The 25,186-nt window shown below is 47.6% G+C and overlaps 2 protein-coding genes across 4 annotated transcripts in view; one reads left to right on the top strand and one right to left on the bottom strand.

Annotated features, from left to right (window-relative positions):
• NATD1 (N-acetyltransferase domain containing 1) overlaps window positions 1-11,092 on the bottom strand; it is a 32,385-nt gene extending 21,293 nt beyond the window's left edge. For 2 of the 3 annotated variants that reach the window (XM_067534141.1, XM_067534143.1), the window contains exon 1: window positions 10,460-10,838. In XM_067534141.1, the coding sequence (XP_067390242.1) occupies window positions 10,460-10,580 (121 nt within the window). In that variant the 5' untranslated portion in view covers window positions 10,581-10,838. The other variant, XM_067534142.1, reaches the window with a different exon arrangement.
• Window positions 11,093-18,889: 7,797 nt separating this feature from the next.
• The window catches only part of MAP2K3 (mitogen-activated protein kinase kinase 3), a 48,499-nt gene continuing 42,202 nt past the window's right edge, over window positions 18,890-25,186 (top strand). The window contains exon 1 of the mRNA XM_067534326.1: window positions 18,890-19,807. Within this exon, the coding sequence (XP_067390427.1) occupies window positions 19,726-19,807 (82 nt within the window). The 5' untranslated portion in view covers window positions 18,890-19,725. The remainder of the gene's footprint in view (window positions 19,808-25,186) is intronic.

Raw genomic sequence — 25,186 nt, 5'->3', positions numbered from 1 at the left:
GGATGCTTCCAGAAACTTGCATATAGTATTTGAAATTAACCAAGCAAGGTGGGCAGGGAGAGATGCAACACTGGCAAATACATTAGGCAGGACAATGTCAGGGATATAAACCCTTACGTGTCGGGGCAGCAACATCCTGCTAGCTGGGAGACAGTTCCCCCACCACGGGGATCCTTGCTCCTTTATCTGAAACATGTCTCATTTCAAAACAAACTGGGAGCGCAGAGGCGCAATCTCAGGACTCATGTTCACCAGGAAAAAAAGGTGTTGTTCTCACCGTATGTCAGCTAATGAGGGAAACGCCTAGTGAAGACAAGGTCAAAATGCAGGGTGTATAGAAGGTCTCCGGCCAAGCCTATTGCGCTCCCTCCCCAGGCCTCGCTCTTCCCCCCCCCCCACAGGGCAGGAGGGTTCCCAGCATTGCCCCCAGCTGCCCTGGAAACGGGGGGGGGTCTGTACCTGTGGGGGGGGGGTGCAAGGGGGGCACAAATGCAGGCTCGGCTCTGCCACCCCCTCTCCCCCTGCACTTACCCGGCATGCAGCACCCACTTCTCCCACTGTAGCCCCGCAGCCTGGTGCCAGCTTGGATGGGGGGCTGTCTTACCCCCCGACCTGAGGGGGCGCCAGGTCGGCCCTTCACAATGCATGGCAGGGTGGGGCCCCCGCCCTTCCAGCCTCCGCGGGCCAGGTCACCAGCCATCCAGCCCTGCAGCCTGGTCATGGAGGGTGGGAGCCGCAGGAGGCTGAGGGGTGGCTGCTCTCGCTTCCGCTCCTGCACCCCTCCCCCACATCGTGAAGGGCCTGCCCGGCCCAGGCCGGGGGGTGAGGCCACCCCATCTGAGCAGGCCAGCCCTTTCTGATGGGTGGGGGGCGCATGAGGCTCTGTGCTGCTCAGCGCCTCCTGCGCCCCGTGCACGTCATGAAGGGCTGGCCCAGCACCCCGCCACAGGCCGGCGCCTGGTCCCCCCCTCGGTACGCCACTGTCAAAATGCTACTGAGATTCAGGCTGCGTCACATAAGTGGGCTCTGAATAGATATACCGTAGCATCATAGCTCCTAGGAGAGGAGCTGGTGACATCATGGAGCCGGGAACCTGCTTAGAAACAGATCTAAAGGCTACAGATGAGCCTTGCAGAACAGATGCAAGAGTAGCATCTCCTTGTCCCAAAAAAAAAAGTTCCCCTGTCAAAGCAGCCCCTGCAGGATGGAAGAAAGTTAAGAGACTGGGCCACCATCCCCACTTCCTCCCGCTTCGGGTCTTGCTGCAGTGCAGAGGGAGGCTGGCGTCAAAGGGGGAGAAGCAATCTCCATAGCGAACGGATCCTGAATTTGAGTCAGACAAGCTGCGCAGTGCCCCACCTTTGCAACCAGCCACCAGCAATATTCAGTTTGCAGCGGTTCTGGTATTGGTGACCCCTTTCACAGAGCAAACCTCTGAGTGCGACCCCCTTGCTCCCATGGGCGCCTGTCCCTGGGCCCTGCGGGCTCTCCACTCCCCTAACCCCTGCGCTGGGCCCTCTTCACCCCTAACCCCTGCGACCCGCTCCTATGGCACATGGGGAAACAGACCTGCATGCACGGAGAGGCTGGTATTGCTGCCTGCTTCCCTATCAAAAGCCATTCCTACAGGCACCCCTAGAGGGCTTTGGGGGGGTGGGGGGACGACAAGGAGCAATGTCAGGGTTCCCTACATCCCGGTCACTTTCCCCACTTGGGCTGCATAAGGGGATGGCAGAGAGCAGCTGCTCCTGATGTATCTGTACATCACCGCTCAGGCCCTCCCCGCATGTTCCTCCACCAGGAGGAAGCAAGTGGGCCAGGGCTCACATCTTGCAACCCCCACATAACCACATCGCAACCCCCTGTTTGAGAACCAATGACTTACAGCACGGTAAACCAACACTTTCCATGCAAGACAGGCAAGGGTTCTGGCCTCCCACAACAAAACCCAGTTTCTAGCAATGTATCTTCTCAGCCATCCCCACAAGCTGTGGTCAGGCATTTAGTGAGTTGCGATCAGCTTCTTCCATGAGCTAAACTGCTACAGAAAAAATGAGAGGCGAGGCAGGGGAGCGGGAGAACAGAAAGTCAGCCCGATGTCTCTCAGAAATCTGATCAGAAAGATATGCAGCCAACTGCCATTCACTGACTAGCTATCAGATCAAAAGGGTTCTGCAGCTTTATGAACTCTTGGTTTGGTATGATGAAAGCGTATTTAACAGATCTAGTCTTTGCATCAGGACAGTTTTCTCTTGCACTGCTGTCTTGTATTAGCACCCTGGGAGTTTATTGCTTTGTCAGGTATCCCCTAAAAAGAATTTCACTGCATGAGGAGAAATACATGCATATATTTCTCAGCATGAGAGGTTTTCCCCTCTGCACACAAACAGCAAACCTATTCTTCCATTCAGAATTACTTTTATTTTGTACTGAGTGCCTACACAAGAAAGAACACAAATAAGGTCCCTAGCAGAGAACACAGTGTATTTGTGTCCTCTGCAGCAGTTTGCACCTGAACAGAGAATGGCTGCTGAATTCTGCACACGGGGAAAGCTATTAGAAATGGGGTTCAGGACACAGAAAACAAAGAGCCATCATGATTTCATAGGTAAAGAAACCCACCAGGATTTCAAAAGATCTGTTCCTTTCAGGATAGTGGTTTAAGTGGACCACGGCGTGCAGTAGGGATTAGTGGTTCAGATAAAAGAGAATAAGAACTTAGAATAAGAACCCTTGAACTTTCACCTAGAAATTAAATGGAACCTGAATCTTTGTGGTGGTTTAGAAGAGTTAGTTAATTTAACCAAAGTCATTTTCACACGCCTCTCCTTCCCCGAAATGAGCTCTGCCGGCGCTGTAAGAGATCAGGGATCAGTTACAAACTCTTGGTTTGTTAGTTCTGCAAACAACTGAAAAATGAAGCGTGATTCTATTTGGTGCCACCCCAGCTCCACGTAAGTTTCCCCCTTGCCCTGGCTCCCTTCCCTGGCTCCCTTCCTGTGCCCGGTCCATTTTGATCCTCCCTTACACAGATATGCCAAAGCAGGAATCTCTCCCTCTCAGGGAGAGGGGTCTGACTAGGAGGACTGGAGAAATGCTGTAGGAAGTAGTCCAGGGGCTACTGGTGGTGCAGTCACAGACCTTACTTAACTGCTTGCTACAGGACCCTGGACTGGAAACCAGAGATGAGAGCGGGCCTGAGTGCCCATACCAACCACTGCAGAGTGGTACTGCTCACGGCAGCGAGCTAGTGTTTCTCAACAACCAGTCTGTGGACCGGCGCCAGCCCCTGAGATCTCCCTGACACAGTTTAAGAAAGCAGCAAGCCAGCCCCTGGCATCAAAAAGGTTGAGAAACACCAAGCTAGCAGACTGTCCGGGTCACTGCAGGGGTGACAGAGTCAGGGCGGCGAGCATGAGGACTAGCTGACGCTGCTTGAGCAGAAAGTCTTTGAAGGACTTCCAGGAATCGCGAAGGGCCGAGTTACAAAGCAGCCGTTCTGCAGCTCTATGAGCAGGAGGAGAGCTGCAGACGGTGGAAGAGAAGGAATGGGGCGCTGAGTTGACAGAGCTAATCCCCAGAATCGCCTGAAGGGGATGCCACTCCAGCGTGGGTAGTGAACCCTGACACGCCATAGCAGTATACCAGCCAAACGTTCCTAGTGTGGATGCACCCATCCTGGCAACACTCCACTTTTGCTGGTATAGCTTATGCCTGCCCCAAAACACTGAAATGAACCATACCAGCCACGGTGGTGCCAATGCAACTATACCTTCAGTATGGGCTTTTTGCTGGCACAGCTGTGTCGCTCAGAGATCACACCTCTGCACACCCCTGGCCAACATAGCAAAGCCAGCAAAAGTTTATAGTGCCTCAGTTGGTTTTATTCACACCTTATTCTGCTCCTCGGCCCCAAAGATTTGCTCTATTCCAACGTTAAATTCCCTATAGAAGGGCTGCTTTACTTAGACTCACACGCGGTCACCAACATGAAATCCCCTCCCAAGGAAGCCGTGCCCAAGAGATGAAAAACAAACTAAATACCTACAAAAATGTTCATGGCATTAATAGGACCATTTTGCAAACCATCGTTCTGCCGATGCCTTCCATTCCTGTCTCCTCCCCTGTTTCCTGTGTCATTGATTTAGACAGTAAACGCTCCAGGGGCAGGATTACTCTGTGTGTAAAGCAGCACCCCAACCTTGGCTGGTCCCCAGGCAGTACTTGATGATAATGATAGTACTGTGTAACTTGCAGACACTCCCTTGTGCATTACCTCCTGAATTTGGCCCTCTGAGCATTAGGAAGTCTGAGGGCTGAGTTAGGGTGACGTATGGCAGCTTACATCGACGTAACTGCGGAAGCACCTACACTACAATATTCCTCCCACCCACCTAATAACTCCACCTCTGCAAGAGGCATAGCGATCGGGTCAATGCAGTTAGGTTGACGCAGCGTCTCTGTAGACACTGCGTTGCTCACATTGCCTGTTGCTGCCTGTGACGGCCCTAGGATGGTGGAGCTCCGGTCATCAGCACCCCACAATGCCTCACTTAGGTCCATGTAAAGGCTCCTGGTGAAGAGGTGCATCGCTGACAGAAGGAGCATAGTGTGGACACGAAGAGCCGATTTGATCACTGTGGTGGCTGTAGGTCGATCTAACTTAAGTCGACTTAATTTTGTCATCTAGACGTGCCCCGAATCAGTGCAACTCAGTGGCTGAGGGGTCAGAAGAGAGGAATGAAGCAAGAGAAGCAACTAAGAGGATGATGTAAAGAGGTGTAAAGCAACCCTGCCACCCCCAGCTTTTTCTGACTCCTTGGCATGTGACTCACTGATGTATCACAAGGTCTAAAGCAGCCTGACCAAGTGAAATGGAATCTAAGGCTCCGCTTACACTGGGGTGATTGCCCCATTACGCTACTTTACACACCTCCTGTGAATTTAGTTCCTAGTCTTACAAAATGAATTGAGCCCAACCCAGCCCTCCGGGAAATGCTGTGTATTTTTAGTAAGGCTAATGCATGCCACTGAGCCAATTCCCGGGGTGCGGAATGTCTCCAGCCCTCATTGAGTTGTGGGTGCTTGGCCCTTCTTAAACGCAGGCTCTGAGTGCATTCAGCGCATGGGGCTTTTTTTTTTTTTTTAAATGCCAAGATTTTGATCGAGTCAAACCTTACGTGGTCAGTTAGCCGCTAACCCTCCCGCACAAAGAGGAGAACCCAGGGCATCTCTTCTGGGTCTTAAGATCACAAGCCCATCCAGCTCCACCCTCCCCTATAGATAAGGCCTTGTGTAAATTGCGGGTTATTTAAAATAAATAAATAAATAATCGTGGCAGCATCACGGTTAAGGGATGGAATTTCACAGGAGACTCGCAGCCGCTGAGCCCCCACACGAACTGCTGCGACTTTTCCAACACTGGGCAGATGGACGTGGGCATCCCAGCTTCCCCCTCCCAGCTGAGGCCACAGCTGTTTACAGGGCGAGAGAGAGGGGGGAAGCGGGCTGGTCCTGTCCCAGGGATGGGGGGTGGATAGGTAGCAGGCTGGTCCCACTCCAAACTGCATGTGGTGGGATAGGCAGGGGGTGTCTTATCACACGGCACTGTCCGTCTGGCCCAGCTCTGGTGCTGCTTCCTGTCTGGCCAGCATGGGGGTGGCGGTGCTGACAATGCGCAGCAATTAGGAGCCCCAGACTATCTCGGGGCAGCTAGGCCCAGGGGAGACACCGGAGGAGCTGAACCTGGGATCTGCCGTTTGGAGTGTAAACAAGCGTGAGGGGTCCCTGCCCTGGAGGGAGGGATCGGGGTGAGAGCAGGATCCACCCCCCCAACCTCCCACATGAGAGGGCCCCTTTCACATACACAGCCCCATCCACCCACGGTGGGAGGGCCCTCTTCACACACCTACTCGTGCTCCAAGCGGCTGCTTGGAGGGCCGGGCTGGGGCTCCGAATTGCCTCGCCTTGTCAGTGCCAGCCCAGGGTCCCCGCTGGCGGGCCAGCCAGGCAGCAGCTGGTGCCAGGCAGTTAGCCTCCCCTCTCCCTTGGCCACCACGAGTGGCCAAATTAGCCCAGTGCTGTGACTTTTCCAACCGCAAGGAGGCAGACGTGGACACTCTCCAGGCTGTTGGGGGGACGACATCACGATATTGGGCTAATTTCACTGTTTCCAGGCAGTCCGTGAAACCGTGATTTACTCAGGGCTGACAGACAGCTGGCCAAAACGGAGTGTGTGTGTAACAAGGGAGTGCTCTCTCGCCAGCTCCTCCCCCACGCCACCCTCCAACAGCTCGCCAGCTGCGGGATGTTGCACACTAGCGCTGCTTGAGGCTTTCCTGATGAACATGAAGCCACGAAAGAAGGATGGTCCAATGGCTAGGGCATCAGCCTGGGACTCAGTAGACCTGGGGTCAGTTCCCTCTGCTACAGGCTTCCTGCGTGCCCTTGGGCAATTTAGCCTTGTTGCAGCTCAGTTCCCCATCTGTTCAATGAGAATACTGGTACTACCATCCCTCAGGAGAGTGCTGGGGGATACGTTAAAAGAGGTGGGTGCTGTTCAGATACTAGACAGGGGAGATTGAAGGTTCCCACAAGTGGCTTCTGCTGCTTGCCTCCTGTTCACTTGTACACGTTCCAGTCCACAACCGAGCATTGCGTGCACCCAATGTAATGAAGAGTAGGGCTAACAGGAGCTGCTGCCTTTGGGCCAAACTCTGATCTCAGTTACACTGGCATAAATCCCGAGGAACTCCTATAGACTTCAGCAGTGAACCCGACTCCTACTTTGGTAAACTGGCGCAGTTCCTTAAAATAGGTGGAAGCCACACCCAGGGAATGGTTTTATTTTCTCCCCCACTAGAGCATTCCCCAGCTCTCAGCCCGAAGAGGAAATGCAGATGGGACACTACTCCTAAGCTTTGATGGCTGGAGTGTTCAAAGAAGATCATTAAAGCTATTAGAGGCAGTGACTGCAGAAGAGAAAGGCAGACCTAGGAGGAACAAATTGTTCTGTGAAGCTACTGCATCCACCTGACCCAAGGAGCACTCTACCAAGAGCGAGACCAGATTTCTTAGCAATGACACCACGCAACTGGCATGTTACTACGGAGAAAACAAACAGACCGACCCTAGCACACAGTATTAATCAGAGACAAAGCAACTGCCATGGAGAGGAATTTACTTAGAAAACAGAAGGGCTCACACTTTTTTAAAACAGTTTCCTGTTGAGAATTTACCTCAAGATTAAGGAGTCAGAGGACAGCTGTGGTATGTTAAAGGAGCTCTGTCAGCTAAAAAAGAAAATCATATTGTGAGCCGTTTTCTTCACCTGTGTTGCGAACAACACTTTAGCAGATTAAAAATCCCCCTGGCTTCTTACTTTCTGCATTTCCTTCAGGCGGGACAATGAAACTCAGCAAAGTCTGCTTCTGGCCAGTTTCACTTTCAGTGTTTCATGGTTCAGCATTTGGGATGCAAAAGAGGAATGGGAATGTGTTAAAATGAAACAGCTGTTTATAATTCAGAATTCTAGAAGCCATATATGGTAAGGGATTTTTTTTGGAGGAAAGTTAAGTCTTCCCCCTAAAATGATTAATATGCTTCACATGAAAGAAGGGAATTCCATCGTCAGGTCACACACAGAGAGCTAATGGAAACAAATGTTGAACCATGAACAGCTATAGATGCTGATACATTCTTAACTATTTACTTCAGTGTTTCAGGCACATAGGTACCATTAGGTGCTTTTGATATAGCAATGACTCCTGAAGCCCATGTGAGGGGCCCAGAGAATTGTTGGTACACCTGCATCATGTTGCATGTGACAAGAGCATTGTGGTCTGGGTGCTTCTTCATACTCAGAGGAAACACACCTATGTTTGCAGGTTTTACTCTGTTAGGGGGAATTCAAACAACAGCATTAGAGTATGCACAGCAGAAAGGGGAGAGATGAGAGGTCTCTGGGTACTAGAAATTTATTGGAAACAAGCATCAAGCCACGTTCTCCTAATGAGAGATGTTTATCTTGTGACCACTTCTAGGTTTTGATTTTATAAGCCAATGGCTAATAATAACTACAAAAATAAAATAGATTGATTGACAGTGGAGCAATAAACATGGAGCATATTTGAGTGGTTTGAATACATTTGTGGTTTTATTCCCAGCTCAGCCACTGATTCATCATGTGACTTTGAGTGAGTCACTTAATTTCTCTGCACCTCCATTTCCTCATCCATAGGATGGATATACTACTACTAAATTTCTATAAAGTGTTTTGAGCCATGCAGCTGAACAGTGACTTAGAAGTACTTAAGAGTAACATGAATAGCTCATCATACGACTGCTGAGATGTTGCATTTTGAATCACATAGGGCCAAGTTTTCAAGAGAACTCAGAGCCAGATTTTCACGTGCCCTGTACCCAAGCACAAACCACTGAGACACTGATGATCAACACGCCCAGCTCTTGAAAAATCTGATGATCAGGATCCAATCCAACTCCCACTGAAGTGACTCTCATTGACCTCACAGGAGTTAATTCAGGCCCTTACTGAAGTGACTCATCTTTGGTCAGGCTGAAATTAGCTTGCACTTCATGTTTTTGACTAGGTGGTTTTCTGCTTGTTTGACACGTATTCTCCCACAAGCCCCTTTTCCAGACTCTAAGGGTCACTTTGCCAACAACCTGACTGGCGGAGATTTTAATCTGGAGTACTCTGATGAGAAATTAAATCTTAATAACCTGCTGCCCTCAGCCATCCCCTCACTTTTTGCACGTGCAAATGTTTTAAACAATGGCACCAGTTTATGACTCTACAGACAGGTTTCAAAGGGGATCCCATCACAATGGATTTATTCTAATCTCTTGCAATTCAAAGAGACTCCTTGGTTTGATTATTTTCTCTATCCTCCCGTGCTCACCTTGCAATTCTTACTGTTTCTCACCCATTGTTGAACCTGAAGATTGCACTTTGTAATTAGTGGTTTAAAAAGAAAACAAAAACAAAATCTAAAATAAAATGTAGGACTATTCTTGTTGTTTTATTGAGAATGCCTCCTACTGCACGTATAATTTCTCAACTACCCATCCACATTTTTAAACAATCTACCCTGCAATTTCTGGAGAGCAGGAAGATAGACTATTTTCTCCAATGTGGCTCTCAACTAAAAAAAAAAAAAAAAACAGCTTTTAGGATCTTTGTATGTTTGGAACTAACCATTAAAACTGTGGCTGAGAAAAATACCACAGGACGTATTGTTGGGTGCTTATTTCTCATTTTTACAGCTAAGTAAATACAGCAAGAGAAATAGCTACGAGGGTCCACGTTAGAACCAGATTGTGGTGACATTAACTATAATAAACCCTGATCCTACAAATACACCCATAAGTAGTTCTACTGATTTCAATAGGATTTCTCCTGTACTAAGTGTTCGCAGGATTGGGCCTATAACAGATCAAATTCAGGCCCACCCAACCTTGTGCAAAGACCTATCTACCCATGGGCCCCTGCACTTGCAGGATTAGGGCCTTAGAGAGGACTTTACATTTATTTAGCTACATAATAGCTTTAATTGGCATTTTCTGACTGTTATAGGGCAGCTTGTGGCCTCCAAGGCCTTAATCCTGGAAATACTCACACATGTGCTTAACTTAACTACTGGCAATAGTCCCGCTCAAATCAATGAGCCTGCTAGCAGTAGTCAAGATAAGCATAGGCATAAGTGTTTGCAGAATCAGGGCCTAACAGTTTCCTTCCTCACCCCTGTAACGCTACACTTCTAGCTAGAAATTACTTTAAAAAAATAAATAATAATAATAATCTGCAGCCTGGCTTTTTAACATTTCCATGACATGCAATTCGCCAAGAGCACCAAAATCAGAGAAGTCACTCTCCACGAAGTTCCTATCTGCACTTCAGATGTTTTGGATGCACCTATCAATTAACAACATCCCCCTGTCCTGAAAACTGCATGCTATGGGACAATCTTTCACATCCCAATGCAACATATAGAAAGTCTGCCATTTCCACTGTGAGCCCTTCCGCCACCAATCTAAAAACCAAAAGGTATTTAAACAGCGCGCCTGTTAGTTTTGAGTATAAGATCCAGGGCTAGTTAGTTATGTCAGATGGTGAGAGGAGTTTGGGGAAAAAATTTTTTTTTTAATGTGATTAGTCCTTATCTAGGGAGGGCTGGGAGATCAAGGCAGTTAACAGGAAAGTGGGTAGTATTATCCTTACTGGCCTGTTTATAAATAGAGACAAGGTGGGTGAGGTGGTATCTTTTATTGGACCAACTTTTGTTAGTGGAAGAGACAAGCTTTTGAGAGTCACAGGGTTCTTGTTCAGGTCAGAAAAGGTAACCAGCGTGTCCCAGCTAAGAATATTTATAAACAGATCTTAGGGGGACAGGTGTTCCCCTACCAACCTGAGAGGAACAGATACAGTAGGGCAGCTTACCAGAAAGTAACAACAACAGGATACAGGAATGGAAGGTTACTGCAAGAAGGGCTTGCACCACGTTTCTTGGACCTTTCTCTCCCCTGTATCGCTTTGGTATCCAGTGGCTCTTTGTTGACATTTGCCAGAACTAATCTGCTGCATAACCACCCACGATGTTGCTGCAAAATAATTTAGGAGAAGGGAAGAAAGAAAGAGAGAGCATTTCCTAGCTCTGAGAGGAAACCCGGTCTCCGGTTTAGCTAGAGGGCACTCTTGTCGTTCCCAGCCTCTTTGCTTTACTTGCAAACAAAAGATAGAAAACCGGTGGGGGTGGGGATGGGGGCGAGGGTGGAGGATAGCGAGAGAAAAGGAAGAAAGAAAAGTGAGATCCCAGGGTCAGCCGGAACCTTACCATTCAGCCGCACTGTGAACTGTCTTCTCTTGCGGTCGTGCTCCACCTGGATGGGGCAGTTCTGCTCCAGGATATTGAGCTGAGCTGCATGTGCCATGTTGCTGGGGGGGCGGTGTTAAAGGCCTAGGGGGGACAGAGAGATGTATTGACTTCTATGGCTGGACTAGACCCTTCTCTGCCCGGTCAGCTGGGGAAAGGGGCAGACCGATGACCAGCAGGGAGAGACATGATGAGCTCCTCCTGAAACTGACACACCGCAGGCAGCAGCAGCAGCAGCAGCAGCAACCAAAAAAAAAAAAAAAAAAAAAAAAAAAAAAGGCCAGGAAATCAGCTGTGAACTCACGTGCTGACCCCCCAGCCAATGCCCGAGCAGCCTTTTTGTTTTGATACATTCCATTCGACTCTTAAAGGGACACTGCACCTATTGGGTTGAAACCCACCCCCATTCCCGCACCTTCTCCTCCTCCTCGTGTATAGAAGTGAACTTCTCCGCTGACTAAGCAAGAATCAATGTTGCCTTAAGAAAGAGGGTAGGTTTATGATTCATTTCTCTCCACCCCAAGTGGTTCATTCCCTCCCTAGAAATTATAGAGCCTGCTGATTGTCCTCAGATGGCACCTGACCTCACCTGACCTCACAAGCCTACCTCCCTACTCTGTGACACAATATGGACATCCTACATCATTTCTTTTTTTTTTCCTGTGGGCTTACCTACAGTGGGAAATGTTCTGGGGCAAAGCTATGCTGGTACAATGAGACCGCTATAGTTATATCAGTATAAATCCTCATGGGGACATTCTTATTACAGAATTAAAGTGCCCTTTTCTGCCTGAGTGCATGTTAGTTTGAAAGCAGTTGAGGGAATGCACCTGTCTTCAAAGAACATGTTTTTCTCTGTGGGTCATGAAATCCTGACAAGTGGCACCACAGGACGTAACTTTAATTAACAAGTTACGCTGTTTGGCAAAAACAAAGCTAAAAGCAAAAGTTACCCATTGCAAAAACAAAACGGCTGCCTTACGGACAAAGTTCTTGTGCAATTTGTCTTGTGAACTGAACAGGCTCACAACTATCAAAAGAATACATGTTCTGCCACCTTACAGGATACGATCGATGCCGAAGATTAAAAAAAGAATTAAACTGTATAGTCGGTGATTTTTACTCTGGTGGCAAATCATGTGCTATCTGAAACATAGAGGGCCTGATTTTCCACTCACTTATAGAGCAGTTGCTGCTCCCTTCCTCTGAGCCCCCTGGCCCTGGCACAAGTAAGAGTCGCTGCCACCGTTCCCTTCCCTACTCTGCTGGGATGGCTGTCACAAGAGGCAACAGAGCCACCTCCACCAGCTTTTTGCAAATGGTGAGTTCCCCAGCACAAGGGGAATTCTTCACTGGTTCTCTCCAGCTGCTTTCAGTCTACTTTGAGCTGTGTCCGTAGTGCAGAATGAATTTAGCTGACCAGACAATCCAGGCCCCCTTATTTAGGCCCTGACCCTGCAGTAAACTCCATGTGGGAGACCTTTGTGTCCATGCAGTCCCTATAGGTGCAGGGATCTGTCAGTGAAGACCTCATTACTGGACCTCAGTCTTGAGAGGACTGAGTCTCAGCCAGATGTTCCTTCTCTATGGCCTACTCTCCATTAGACACTGAATTAGACTCCATTTGATGCTGCATAAATCTAATCTAAGAAGCTCAGATGAGGGCTATGTAAGTACCTAGACAGAGAATTAATACAAGTTCCTAGTATAAATGTGTCTGATAGTTTTCACACAATGCAAAGCTAGACTGTGGAACTCATTGCCACATGAGGTTGTGTAGGCCAAGAATTTAGCAAGATTCAAACAGGAACTGGATTTTATATGACTATCAAGAATACCCAGAGTTATCCTCATACTTCAGGTCTTAGTCCAATCTTTAGCGGCTAGAAATCAAGATGAGATCTAATGTGGGGGCAGATTATCCCACATCTACCTATTGCATCCTCCTCTAAAGCATCTGATGCCGGCCACTATCAGACTGAATACTGGAGCAGATGGCCAAAGATCTGATCCAGTATATATAGGAATTCTCATATTCCTATTTTTCTCTCTACCAACATGTGTGATACATTTCAGTGAATACATTAAATACTGTAGAAAAGATTACTGTAGAATACTACATCATTTTAATTCTATATCAAATGGGAGGAAACTGGGAATAATAATAATTAATAATACTTTGTCCAGCTATAGAGCCTTTCAACCAAAGACTCAAGGAGATTAACAAACTTGAATTAATTACCTTCATCAAGTCTTTGTCCAAGGTTACACCCTACATAAGCAAGGAAGGATAGTCCAGTGGTTAGGGAGATCTGGGTTCAATTATTTGCTCTGACACAGACTTTCTGTGTGACGATAGGTATGATGCTTAGTCCCTCTGTATCTTTGCTTTCCTCCCTCAGAGTTGTTGTGAAGATATATACAGTAAAGATTACAAGAGATTCAGATATTACAGTAATGGGGGCCATATATGTACCTTGATAGAGAGAGCTAAGCTCAATAGTCCTGACTAGTAGCCCACTGCTATAACTACGTGTAGCTTCAGATGGTCACGTGAAAGTTTTACCAAGAACCATGTGTATTAAATGAAAGAGAGAATTTCATTTCATGTGGACAAAAGCAAAATCCACACACCTGGATTCTTTCAGCAGCCCCCTGAAAGTATGTTGCAATATTAGATGCCATGGATTTATCTTCATGTTGCATGAGGATTCCTAGGGCTTCAAAACAGGTACTCAAACGCCAAAGCGGTGTCTCTCCCAGATGAGCTAAGGAGAATTCCCAACTGCTTTCAGTAATTGATATCTTCTATCAGGTTTCCAGCCACGGAGGGGCAAGACTGTTGCATGTCATTGTCTAAGATCATGGAGTGTTTAGCTGGATGATCCACCACCAAAACACACACTGATCTCTCCATCCCAGAGCCTGCAAATTCACAAACTGATCCACAGCATGTAATAAAACTTTAGAAATGTGTGGTGGCCTTTTAGGAATTTTTAAAATCCATCCCTTTATGGAAAATTATAAGACCATTTGAGCTCTGTGGGGAATTTTATCTGTATCTCTGCCTCAGGCCGGCATTAGAGCTACCTCTGAGCTGTCAGATACGCTTATTCTGCAAAGTGAGAGCTGCAACTGACGACAATCAGCTCAGACAGACAGAGGGAGTCACAGGCCGCAGAGAAGGTAAAGGTGCTCATAAGAGAACCTCGTCCTGGGAAGACAATGGGAGTTCTGCCGTTGACTTCAGTGCTGGTGTCTGCCTGTTATTCTGTGCCATTAGGATTCAGGCCGTGAAATTAACACTCAGGGATGATTTGTGCATTTTTTACACTCTACCTAGCAATGGTGTCACGTTGTCAGATTGAATTTTGATGATAAAATATTGTATTGATACACCTGCAGCACCTTTCTCATCTGAGGCTTTCAAAGCACTTTCGAAAACATGAGTTTAACTAAGCTGCACAGCAGTGTGGGATTTAGCTGAGAAATACAGAGGGATTGTTTCATTTAGCCCTTTCAGGGCAACCACTCCTGGTGTGGAAACCAGCACCTGTTTAACAATGCACAGCAACACTGCACACTGGTTTAGGAGAGGAAATGGAGAACAATACTTCATTTGATTTAAACTAAAACGGCAATTCAGGGAGGCGGAATGTAATTACTGCTGTTGGAATTTCCCAAGATATGAAGCTTCACACCTCTGCACTTGCAAAAAGTCTCAGCGACTCTTTTACACCATAAATGGTCAAGCCCTCAGAGAATTTACTTTTAACTGGAAAAGCAGCATCTCCAGTAGCAGAATTACTGGTTCAGTATTGACTCAGAGGGAAGGGTGCCACCTCCGAAGTCATCGGCCCCACTTCCTGTTGTGGTACCTAGGAGATCTTCGCTCCGATACTGATCAAAGCCCATTCCTTTTCCGAGCTGGAATCACAGGAGAAGGTGGCATGGCTGCCAGTCTAGAGTTCAAACTCAACTACTGATTCATAGACTCAAGTTTTAAAGCCAGAAGGAACTATTATGATCAGCTAGTTGATTTCTGGCATACACAGGCCAGAGAATTACATCTAGCAGTTCATGCGTTAAGCCTGTAATTTGTAGTTGAACTAGAGCAGCTATCTAGTCTCCATTTAAAGATTTTAAAGGTGCAGAATCCACCATCTTTCTTGAGAAGTTGTTCCAAAGTTTAATCACCCTCACTATTAAAAATATGTGCCCTATTTCCAATCTGATATATTTTAGCTTCGGTTTCCAACCACTGGATCTTGTTCAGTCTTGTCTGCTAGATTAAAGAGTTTTCCAGTCCTTTAAACATGTTTTTAGTTGCACTCTGAACCACCTCCCATTTTTCAAAATCCTTTTACAAGTATGGACACCAGAACTGGACACAGAATTCCAGTGACAATCTCACTAATGCCAAATACAGAGGTCATATCATCTCCCTACTCCTATTCAAAATTCCTGTTTATACATCCAAAGATTGCGTGCACCCTTTTGGTTACAGCATCATATTGAGAACTCAGAAATTTGATAACAGAGGGCTCTTCAATCTAGCAGACAAAGGTTTAGCACGACCCATTGACTGGAAGTTGAAGCTGGACAGATTCAGACTAGAAATAAGATGCAATTTTTTTAAAGTGAGGGTAATTCATCTCTGGAACAACTTACCACATGTGGTGCATTCTCCATCACTGGAAATTTTAAAATCAAAATTGGATGATTTCCCAAAAGATATGCTCTAGCTCAAATAGGAATTTATTCCAGGAAAACCTATGACCCGGGTCATACAGGCAGTCAGACTAGGTGATTTTGGTGGTCCCCTCTGTCTTTATCAATCTATTTTCAGTGGGTTTCCAGCATACCCCCTTTTTCCATGGTCATTCTTTTCCAGGATGCAGACCCCCATCCTGTAACTATGACAAAGATTATTTGTTCCAACAATTTATGCCCTGAATGTAACTGTATTAAAACTGTACTGTTCTGAGTTGGGTGAAATTTGTTATGGGTTCTTCATTGAGACTGATAGTTGTGAACACACTTTTCAATTAACATAGCTGTAAGGATAAGCCCTACCTAGGACAAAGTGAATATGTGAACCTGCCTAGGAATTTTTATTGAGTGTTGTTCTGGGTAAGTGTGTGTGTGTTTGTGGGAAGATGCAACACACAGCATCAGAGAGCTATACAGACAGCTGAAAGGAGCAGCTGAAAGTGCGGTGTCTGACCCCGAAAGAAACCTGAGGGGAGGTTTTTTGGGTCAGGGTGCAGGCTGAAAAGAGTGTTCTTGTTGTGAGTGAAAGAAGCTGTTTCCTGCTCTTCGATTCCCTGTGTGTTCAGAGACATGGAGCTTTGTACACTCTTTGTAAATAAACAAAACTGCACCAGAGAAATACCTGACAACCACAATTTCTGCTCCCAACCGGAACATTCCTTGGGGCTCAAACTTGACTAGCCACTCGGGCCAAAAAGGGGCAACAGATAAAAAGTAACTGATTTCATTTCAGAGACAGAGAGCAAATTACACTCCAACCTACTTCTAGGCCAGCCCCGATCTCCACTGGACTTCCTTAGTTATTGTAATCACTGATAACCAGAGTGCATCCTGGGGGGTCAGAGTAGAGTGAGGGGACGGGTCAGGCTGGGCATCATGGGTCATGAGAGCAAAACAGTCCATTTTAGAATGTCAGCTGACAATGCCCATAGGAAATGCAAAGTGCTGGGTAAGTAGTTCCAGTGGTTAATTACCCTCACTGGTAAAAAAATTGGTGCCTTATTTCTAGTCTGAATTTGTCTACCTTCAGTCTCCAGCCATTAGATCTTGTTAGTCTCCATCCTGCAAGATGCTGGACCCCCTGCAATTCACACTGACTCCCATGGGAGTCAGGGTCACTCACGACTTTGCAGGAGTGCCCGGCCCCTTACAGAATCGAGTCCTATATGTGCTAAGCATTATGATGCTGGTTATTAATGTGCTGAATATACTTCTTATTGGCTTGGCTACTGAGGACATTCAGCATGGCTGCCACTTCCAATAAGGAGGTGGAAGTTTCTCCTGAACATAAGGTTTAGTTTGTGGCACCCTAGACTCTCTTCTGATTGGTTTTCCTTTGGTAGAGATGCACTCAGCAGCACTGTCCCCTCCCACCTGCGTGAGAGCCTGGGACAGTAAAGAATTTGAGGCATGAATGTGGGTGGAGAATATAAAATCCTTATGCGGGTGATTTGACTGTGTGTGTGTGTGTTACTCAGGCAGCTTACTCTGCTGGTCCTTTAACTAGAGTTCCCCAGCCTATCCTATGTTGTTATGAAAATATGTGGAGGGAAGGCACAGTTGATTAAAGCTCAGGGCAGAGGAGGAGGATGGTTAAATCGCTAACTTTCCCCCCACTGGAGTCCTCTGTGGGTCACATTCAAAAAAGTGTTTGGTGGCTGAAGCCTACAGATCCATTTTCAAAAGTGGTCAGTAACCATGAGTACTTCCCTTTTTGGGTGTCTTCACTGAGGCACTTGGGGGCTGATTTTCAGAAGTGCTGAGCACCTGAAGCTCCCACTGGCTTCGTACGGAGCCATCGGTGCTCAGCAGCTGTGAAAATCAGACAAGAGATGCCTTAAATTGGGCTCCTTAAACATAAACATGTTGACCTCAGCGCTTGCTTGACACTCGTCCATAACACAAAACCCACCACACAGTGCTGAGCCAGGGAGCAAAGAACAGGGAGGATGGGAAAGGAGAGATGCTCCTTTTATGCTGAAGACCAGGACGGAGATAGGAAATACCAGCGTGCCAGGGGGTGATGGGAAAGCAGAGGAGCTTCCGAGGGCTTGTGTGAGCTGGTGAGCTGATGGTAGGGGTGATGAAGGAGCAAGAAGGAGCGCTGGGGAGTGTCTGATTTCTAACTTTCTCTTTCCTTTGGAAGAAGCGCTGGCATTCAGCTCCAGCTGGAGCAGAGCTGCTATGAGCCCTTCCTCACCATGGTCAATAAACCTTGGCCATTAAAATGCAAAGCCAACATTTGTGCTAAAGAAACCAGGAGGGGCCACTTCTAGAGCTGAAAGAGATGTACTCCAGGGCCCCCTAAGTTTCTGGCCTCTCTGCTGAGTCTGCCAGTGCCACAAGCGGGCCAACTGATGCATTGGTTTTCACCAGGTGGACACTTACCTACAGGCAACTGGCCCGAAGCCACCAGTCTGTTATCAGACAGTGACAATGCTTGGTTATTCCCAGCCGGTATTTGAACCAGTGACCCAGAGGTGGGAGACTTGATATCTCATTATCAATCTCTGAGCTATCCAGTGCCCCTTAAGAGCTGTCATTTAGCATGGGATACCTGTCAAAATCAGATCCATTTCTAGGCCTAACTGTTGGCATTGGCCTTTTAATATTCCTTCCACTAGGTGGCACAATCAACACAAATGAAATGTCAGTACAGTATTCCTGAAACAAGTCTTAAAAACAGCTTTCCCATCAATCAGATTCTGTTCAGGTCCTGGGGACTTCTTTGTTATCTGGGGTGACAGTGGGTTGAGGCAGAGGATGGGGAGTTATGGACAACCTGTCTTGCTTGCTTCTCTTTTTAATGTGCATACTTTAAAAGCATGGAATGTAATCACGACATAGTTACGTATGGGGGATGATAATTGAATCCATACAGAATGCCAGAATCTTGGGAAGGAGACAGTGGACGCAGGATGAGAGAAGGCACCGGTGTGTGCAGGGACTAAGAACCATTAGTGAATTGCAGACTCTGGGGAAGGCTGGAAAAGTGAGCTACGTGTGGAGGGCGAGGCAGTTGGTATCCCAGAGACTCTTTCAGGCTGGGAAAAGGATGGAGATGGTGGGAATAGAATTGACTGGGGCGGGAAGGCAGCAGCATAAGATTGAGAGTTTTGGAGCGGGGAGGGGGGCTGTGGGATTGGGATTCATCAGGGAGGGAAAGCAACAGCGGGAGTGGGGAAAATACCAAACTTCTGTGGCTGTCACTTGTCTTCTTCCAGCAACATTCCTTGAGGTAACCCGAAAGCATGAACTGGCACCTGCCCTGAAACTGATGCCTGGCGTCTTTCGGCGGCTCTTTGTGGCATTCCCGAGTCCTGTGGAATGTCACCGTGTTGTGATGTTTTGTTGTGTAGCGATGACAGCTCCCTGGAGTGTGATGGCATCTCGCTGCGGTGTGATTCAGCTTGCTGCAACCGGGCAACACGATGACACGCCGATGACGAAGCACAGCCATGTTTTGCTGCCCCGTGCCTCTGCCTTTTCTGGCAGGGCTCAGCCAGGTGGTGCCCCGGCATGGCCACGTTTCGACGCGCGGCGGCAGCGTTTGGGCCTGGTGCGGTCACACTTTGCGGCGGCGTGGCACCGTTTTGGAATAATGGCCTGGCCGGCCGTGTTTCGACGCACCCTTGGCCACCCTTTGAATGGGCCGTGGCCACTCTGGCTATGGGGCCACTGCGGTTTAATACCCCGACGCGGCCACGTTTTGTGGCAAGGGCTGATTTCGCCCCTTTGGACCCACCTCCCTAAGGGGGGAGGGGCGAGTGACTGTCTGGGGTCAGGAAGCGGGGCAGTGTAGGGGGGAAGGGTGGAATTTCTCAGACATCCCTCCCCCCCCATCTCAGCCTGCAGGCTGGAGATCAGGGCCACATGGGGGTCAGGGAGGGCGTGGCGACGATGACCACGCCCCCTTCCGCCGGCGGCCCAATGGCGATAGCGTTCCGGCGGCGGGGGGAGGGGGAGGCGTGGCCAGCCGCGCGGGGCCCAGCTGCGTGGCTCGCCAGGCTGCGGCTCAGTGTCTCGCCTTGCGCCAGCTGGGCCCGCGCCGCCCGGGCACATGCTCCGGCCCCCACCCGCGCCTAGCCCTGCCCGGCTCAGCCCAGCGAGCGGCCCGCCACCTGCCATGTCCCTCCCCAGAGGTAGGAGAGATCTGCCCGGCTGCAATCCCCCCCCTGCGCCGCGTTACGGGCTGGGGGAGGGGGTTCTCCCGGGTGTCCCCCCCCTCCGGGCTATGGGGTCCCCCCCGCCCTCCCTGCGGGGTGCCAGGCTGGGGGAATCCCTCTGCCCTGTGCGGCTGCGGGGGAGGGTCCCCCCAGTGTGCTCCGGGGCCCTTCTTCTGCCGGCTCCAGGCTGCGCCCCTCCACTGTGTTCCCTGCGGGGTGCCCCCCCTCCCCCGCCCTGCTGGGTTATGGGGCTGGGACCCCTCTTTCCTGCCGCCCTTCTCCCGCTGCCCCGGCCGCATGCACGGTAGAGTTGCCCCGGCACCAGCATTCTCGCCGGTTCTCACGGGGCTGCCCCGGGTGCGCCCGGTTCACCTAAAAGCTTCTTGATGCGTGTTCTGACCTCTCAGGTCGCTTGTTCTCTTCCCCTCCTCCTCCAGCAGAGAGGGGGGGGAGAGAGTCTGCTACCTCCAGGTGGCATGCTGCTGCTGCTGCAGGAGACCCTCCACACAGGGCTGAGACTGGGAAGGGGCACCCCGGGTACTGGGAGTGTGGCATTAACACCACAGGAGCAGCCCAGAATCCAAGAAAGAAGGTGGGTGGGACAGGGCCGGTTCACAGACAAGGGGAATGATCAGCATGACAGATCAGTCTTGCATATGTCTGGACACTGCTAACCGGACCCAAAAGAATGTACCCATAATAAGAGGTCTTTAATGTGACACAGATTCAAGATAGTGTTGGTGTTACTTGCTCATGGGTGGTGATGCCACTTGGGGAAACTTTTGCGGTATTAGGAACCAGAGTTGTGACTTGGTTGCAGTGGGTGAAATCTCTGCAATTCCGATCGGATCGGACTAAATGTTTTTCCCTTGTATTCCAACTTGGATGCCGTCTGAAAGCCAGCGGCCAGGAGGTGGTAGTTGGAGAAGGTGCTGTGGCATTTCTGAAGCTGTGGGCTTCAATTTGAATAAGGTGTGTGAGCGTTCAGATGCAGGACTTTGCATTGGCCTTTTTCTGGGTGTGTAGGGCCATCGAGAAACCTTTATAAGTATATTTATTCCTCAGTACTGACTCGAGCGTTGAAATATGGACTGGATGGACTTTATGTTATTTGAGTAGTTAAAGCGTAACTGAGTAAGTGTTATGTAAGCTGGGAAGATACCCTGTTGTTGCCCAGTCTTTCATGTGTAAATTTCCTGTTATCTGTGTACTTGCTATACAACCAGAAATTGATAGGGAGCACTAGTTATGGCTCTTTCACTTCACCTCAGTTATGTAGAATAGAATCTTTCAAGTTCAACTCTCTTGTAATCACGTTATAAACAAAGAGCCTAGTGTGATTTTGGTTCTATATAAACAAGTATGAAAGTCAGCATTCCCGTTCCAAGGGATTTACAATCTAAGGCCTTGATCTTGCTATCACTTACATAAATGCTTAACTTGAAACATGTGAGAAGTCCCATAGAAGTCAGAGGGACTGTGTGCGCACACACAAGTGTTCGCAGGATTGTGGTCTAACGTGTTAGAAAGCTACATATGATTAAAGTTGCTCATAGAGAGAGAAACTCTTGATTACAAACCTGAGAGTTTTGGTTTTATTACAGTAAGTTACTTACTTGTTCTGGCTTAATTACTGCAGTAAGTTTGTGGCTGAATAAATAGACTAGTGATTTCCACAGATGGATCAACTGGACAGTGTGCTTTGTCTGTCCTTTGCTGAGGTGTTACAGTCTGAAACTGTCAAGACTGACTCTGGCTTTCATTGGAAGTGTTAGATTAAAATACAGTAACTAAACCAACTGGTTAAACAGTCAGTCTGCTCAGCTGAGTAACTGTCTACTAGAGACAGTATGAGAAATAAAAATAGCCAAATATTAGTAAGTTTTAAGTATATCAAAAGTTAGGGTTTGTATCGCAGTGCACACATAACGGTTGTCATCACTTTATTTCATTTTGACATCAGTTTGTAACCAAGCTGGGTCAGCAATTTCATATTCAATCCGAGTAATGACCTGCGTCGTCATGATGCAAAATCATTATTTTTGTGTATTTTGTGCTTTTAGACAAATAAAAGGGAGTCAGGCCAGTTTGCCATTCAATCCCAAAGATTTATTTGCAAGTTCTGGAGGAAGTGACCACTCGAAAAACAACACAGGCAAAAATGCAATAAACATAATGTTTATGATGACTTTATGACTACATTACTTAAATAGATTTATGGGAAAGATGATGGCAACCGTTTTTTTCAAAAGAAAATCACTGTTGCAGCTTAGTAGACTTTGCGGTGCTCTGTGAACATAAATTTTGGTGGAGGTGTGTGGTGCAGGTACATAGCAGTAGCATGTGATGTGACTTTAATAGTGTGAGAGAGAAGTGGATGTGAAGGAAATACACAGGAGCATCTGTCTGTCTAGCACTCCTGGCTTTGTCGCAGAACTGTGTTTGATCTTTCACTGTATCGGACACTAACTCGGAGTTCTGACACAGACTGACATGACAAGTGCATGTCTGTCAGGCCTTGCCAGAATTTTCCCATGTGTTCTTGTTACGTGCGGCTGACAAACGTGAGCATGTGTCATGGATGTTATTATTTGTATAGCTCCCGTGGTATGCCTTGTGCCTTACTGATGAGTAAGAGGACAAGCTCTCTGCCCTGAGGTGCTTGCAATCTTAAATTAGGCAGCTGACATAATAAGAAATTACATTGGGGTGGGTTGAGGAGGATAGGAAAAGGAGTAGGTGGAGATGGAGAGGAAAAATTATTCATGATAATACTGGTGGTATCTTGCCTTGTTAAAGATGGAGGGGGGGCAGATAACTTCAGACCTATGATTAGTGAAGGCAGGAAGGGAATGCATGAGGTTTAATTGCTGCTTCTCATTTATCACTGGAAATAAACTGGATTTAGATTTTTGGGGGACTTTTCTCCCTGGGTGATGCACAGGAAATTTGAAATCAGGACTCATGTGAGTAGATGAACAACACATAAACATGACTTGGTTTTAAGTGACTGTGTCTGAAACGGGGAATGTGGACTTGAGTTTCCTGTTTGCTGTGTAACTGCAGCATGAATCAGCAGCAATATAATGGTTCTGAATGGAGCTGTTGACTCATATGCAAGGGAACATATGCTAGAACTGGCTTCCTGGATGGAAGGAGATCAGCTCTGCTGTTTAAAAAGGCAATAGTGAGTTGGCCTCATGGATAGAGGAGGTGAGCCCTTCTCTTTCGTTAGCAGCCTTTCTGTCTGATGATGGTGCTGGGAGTTTGTTCTCTGCTGAGGAGCTGGGTGGGACTAGAGCAAGAGCCCGATGCAGGAGAAGCATTTGCAAGGAATCATGCATTAGTTTGCAAGGTTCTTTGCCTGTGGGCAGGTACTGAGTGGGGGGACATGCTTCCCTCGGAACGTGCCTATATTTGCTTTGGGGAAAGCGGGTGTTTTCAAGCTGTCTGCATTTTAAAGCTGCTGGTTGTACAGATTGACCTTTCTAGTCTTTTGAGAAGAGCTGATGCCTGCCCCAAATGCAATTAATTGCTGTTAATGTCCTTCTGGGTGCCCTTCTACAACATCTTAACACGTGTAAGTCATCCATTGCTTTCTAGTATATATGGTTAAATTGAGTCAATTCAAGTATGCTGGTTATCTTATTGGGCTGAGATTGACAACGCCATCTCAGTCCATCTAATTTACAATCCTTTGTCTGACCTGAGTGGTTTTTCTTGGCTGCTTCCCTTGTCTCCTCCAATGCTGCAGTCTACGTTTGGATCAGCTACCCAATTAATCTGCTTCCACTGGAAACCTCTGCTCCCAACCCATGAGGGTTTAGCTACAATCTCTGCACGCTATCCTGTTCTCCTCTGACTTGCTTTGTACCTGCTCATGCCTTTGAAATATAAGCTGGTCAGGACAGGTACTGAGCACTACTTGCCTGTTGTTTGGTGACATATGTTTGTACTATAAGAAAGGCTTAGTTTGGAGCAAGTGCTTTCTCTTGATTAGGTTGCATAGGCTACATTTCATTGACTGTTGTGGGATTAGATCACCCTGGCTATCCTATTGGGTAGGCTGAATTTCCAGCATCCGCTTCTGTTTGAGGAAACTCACTGAGTGGAGTCTGGCCGAGTCAGCTTTCTCTTGTCTATTGCTTCCATTTCTTGGTCTTAATCTGATCAGGATATGAAACGAGGGCCGTTTCTCTCTAACTCTCAGAGGGGATATCTATAAGGCCCTACTTAATGTGCGATATTATGGAAATAACAGATTCTGCAATATTAGGCTTCTGCCGCAGTTTTGACAGCGGGAGCCCTGCTGTGTGCAGGGCTAACAGTGGGAGCGAGCCCCTGCTCTCAGTCCTGGGCGGCTGACAGTGGAAAATTGTAGAAAAGTAATAATGGACTTTATTACCACAAAGAATAAGGACCATTATTACTTTTCTGCAATTTTCCATGGCTTGTCTGCAACTCAACCACAATTTTTTGACAGTCCTCCCGCAATTCAAGCAGGGCATTGGATACCTACAAATGTCTCATTGTAACTTTCAAAATTGGACGACTGTGAGTTCTACTTACTCATAGCATCGTCTTCTGCCTCTGTAGTTTCTTTAGATGCTGCGTAACTTCAAACTCTTGCGGGTGACGCTCATGAATGGAATGATGTTGGGTGAGAGGCTCTGTCTGTCCAAACATAAACACCTTGCATGCACTATATAGAAAGTGTAGCTATGTGCTCAGCTTTCGAGCTGTGTATAATTCACTCACCCATAGATTTAAAGGGATGCTGTCACAGATAAGAGGCTCAGAATATGGCTTGCTTTTTATTGTGCTTTGTTTTTCAAAGTCCATGCTGTTCTTTGTTCTGAAAAGCAGATGCTTTAATTAAAAGCATTAAAGGAACATTTGGGTTCTAAAATTTGGGGGGGGGAGAGGGAATGGGGGAAGGAGAGGGAAGCAAATAAGGTGTTTTTATATGTCCTGAGAAACAAAGGTCCTGGTAGATTTCCCCCCAATAAGGTAGGCAGAAAGCTACGCATTGAAATGAGGAGGAATGCAACCATGACATCTGGAAGAGAATGGGTGTGAGAACTGGGTTGGAGGGAGGTTTTTTTAGCACCAGCAACAAGGTAGCAAAAGGACATTCTTCTCTAGTGGTCTGAGGTTCTCTTCGGAGACAGGAAGAATGAGTGACTGAGAAATGTCAGGTGTCCTGCATGTGAGCATCTGCTTTTCAAACCCATCTGCTTTTACTTCCCTTTTCATACACACTCATGCGAAGTGCTGGATCTGTCTTTCCTGGAGCACAGGCCTTCTATGTGTGGATTGTGGTTACTGTGGCTTCAAAATTAGATTATAAAAGAG

This window comes from Emydura macquarii, unplaced genomic scaffold (assembly GCF_026122565.2).
Source record: "Emydura macquarii macquarii isolate MOO-44397 ecotype Brisbane River unplaced genomic scaffold, CSIRO-AGI_Emac_v2 contig_3390, whole genome shotgun sequence".
Classification (NCBI taxonomy): domain Eukaryota; kingdom Metazoa; phylum Chordata; order Testudines; family Chelidae; genus Emydura; species Emydura macquarii.
The sequence above is the reverse complement of the archived record's forward strand: the minus strand, read 5'-3'. Positions and strand labels throughout refer to the sequence as shown.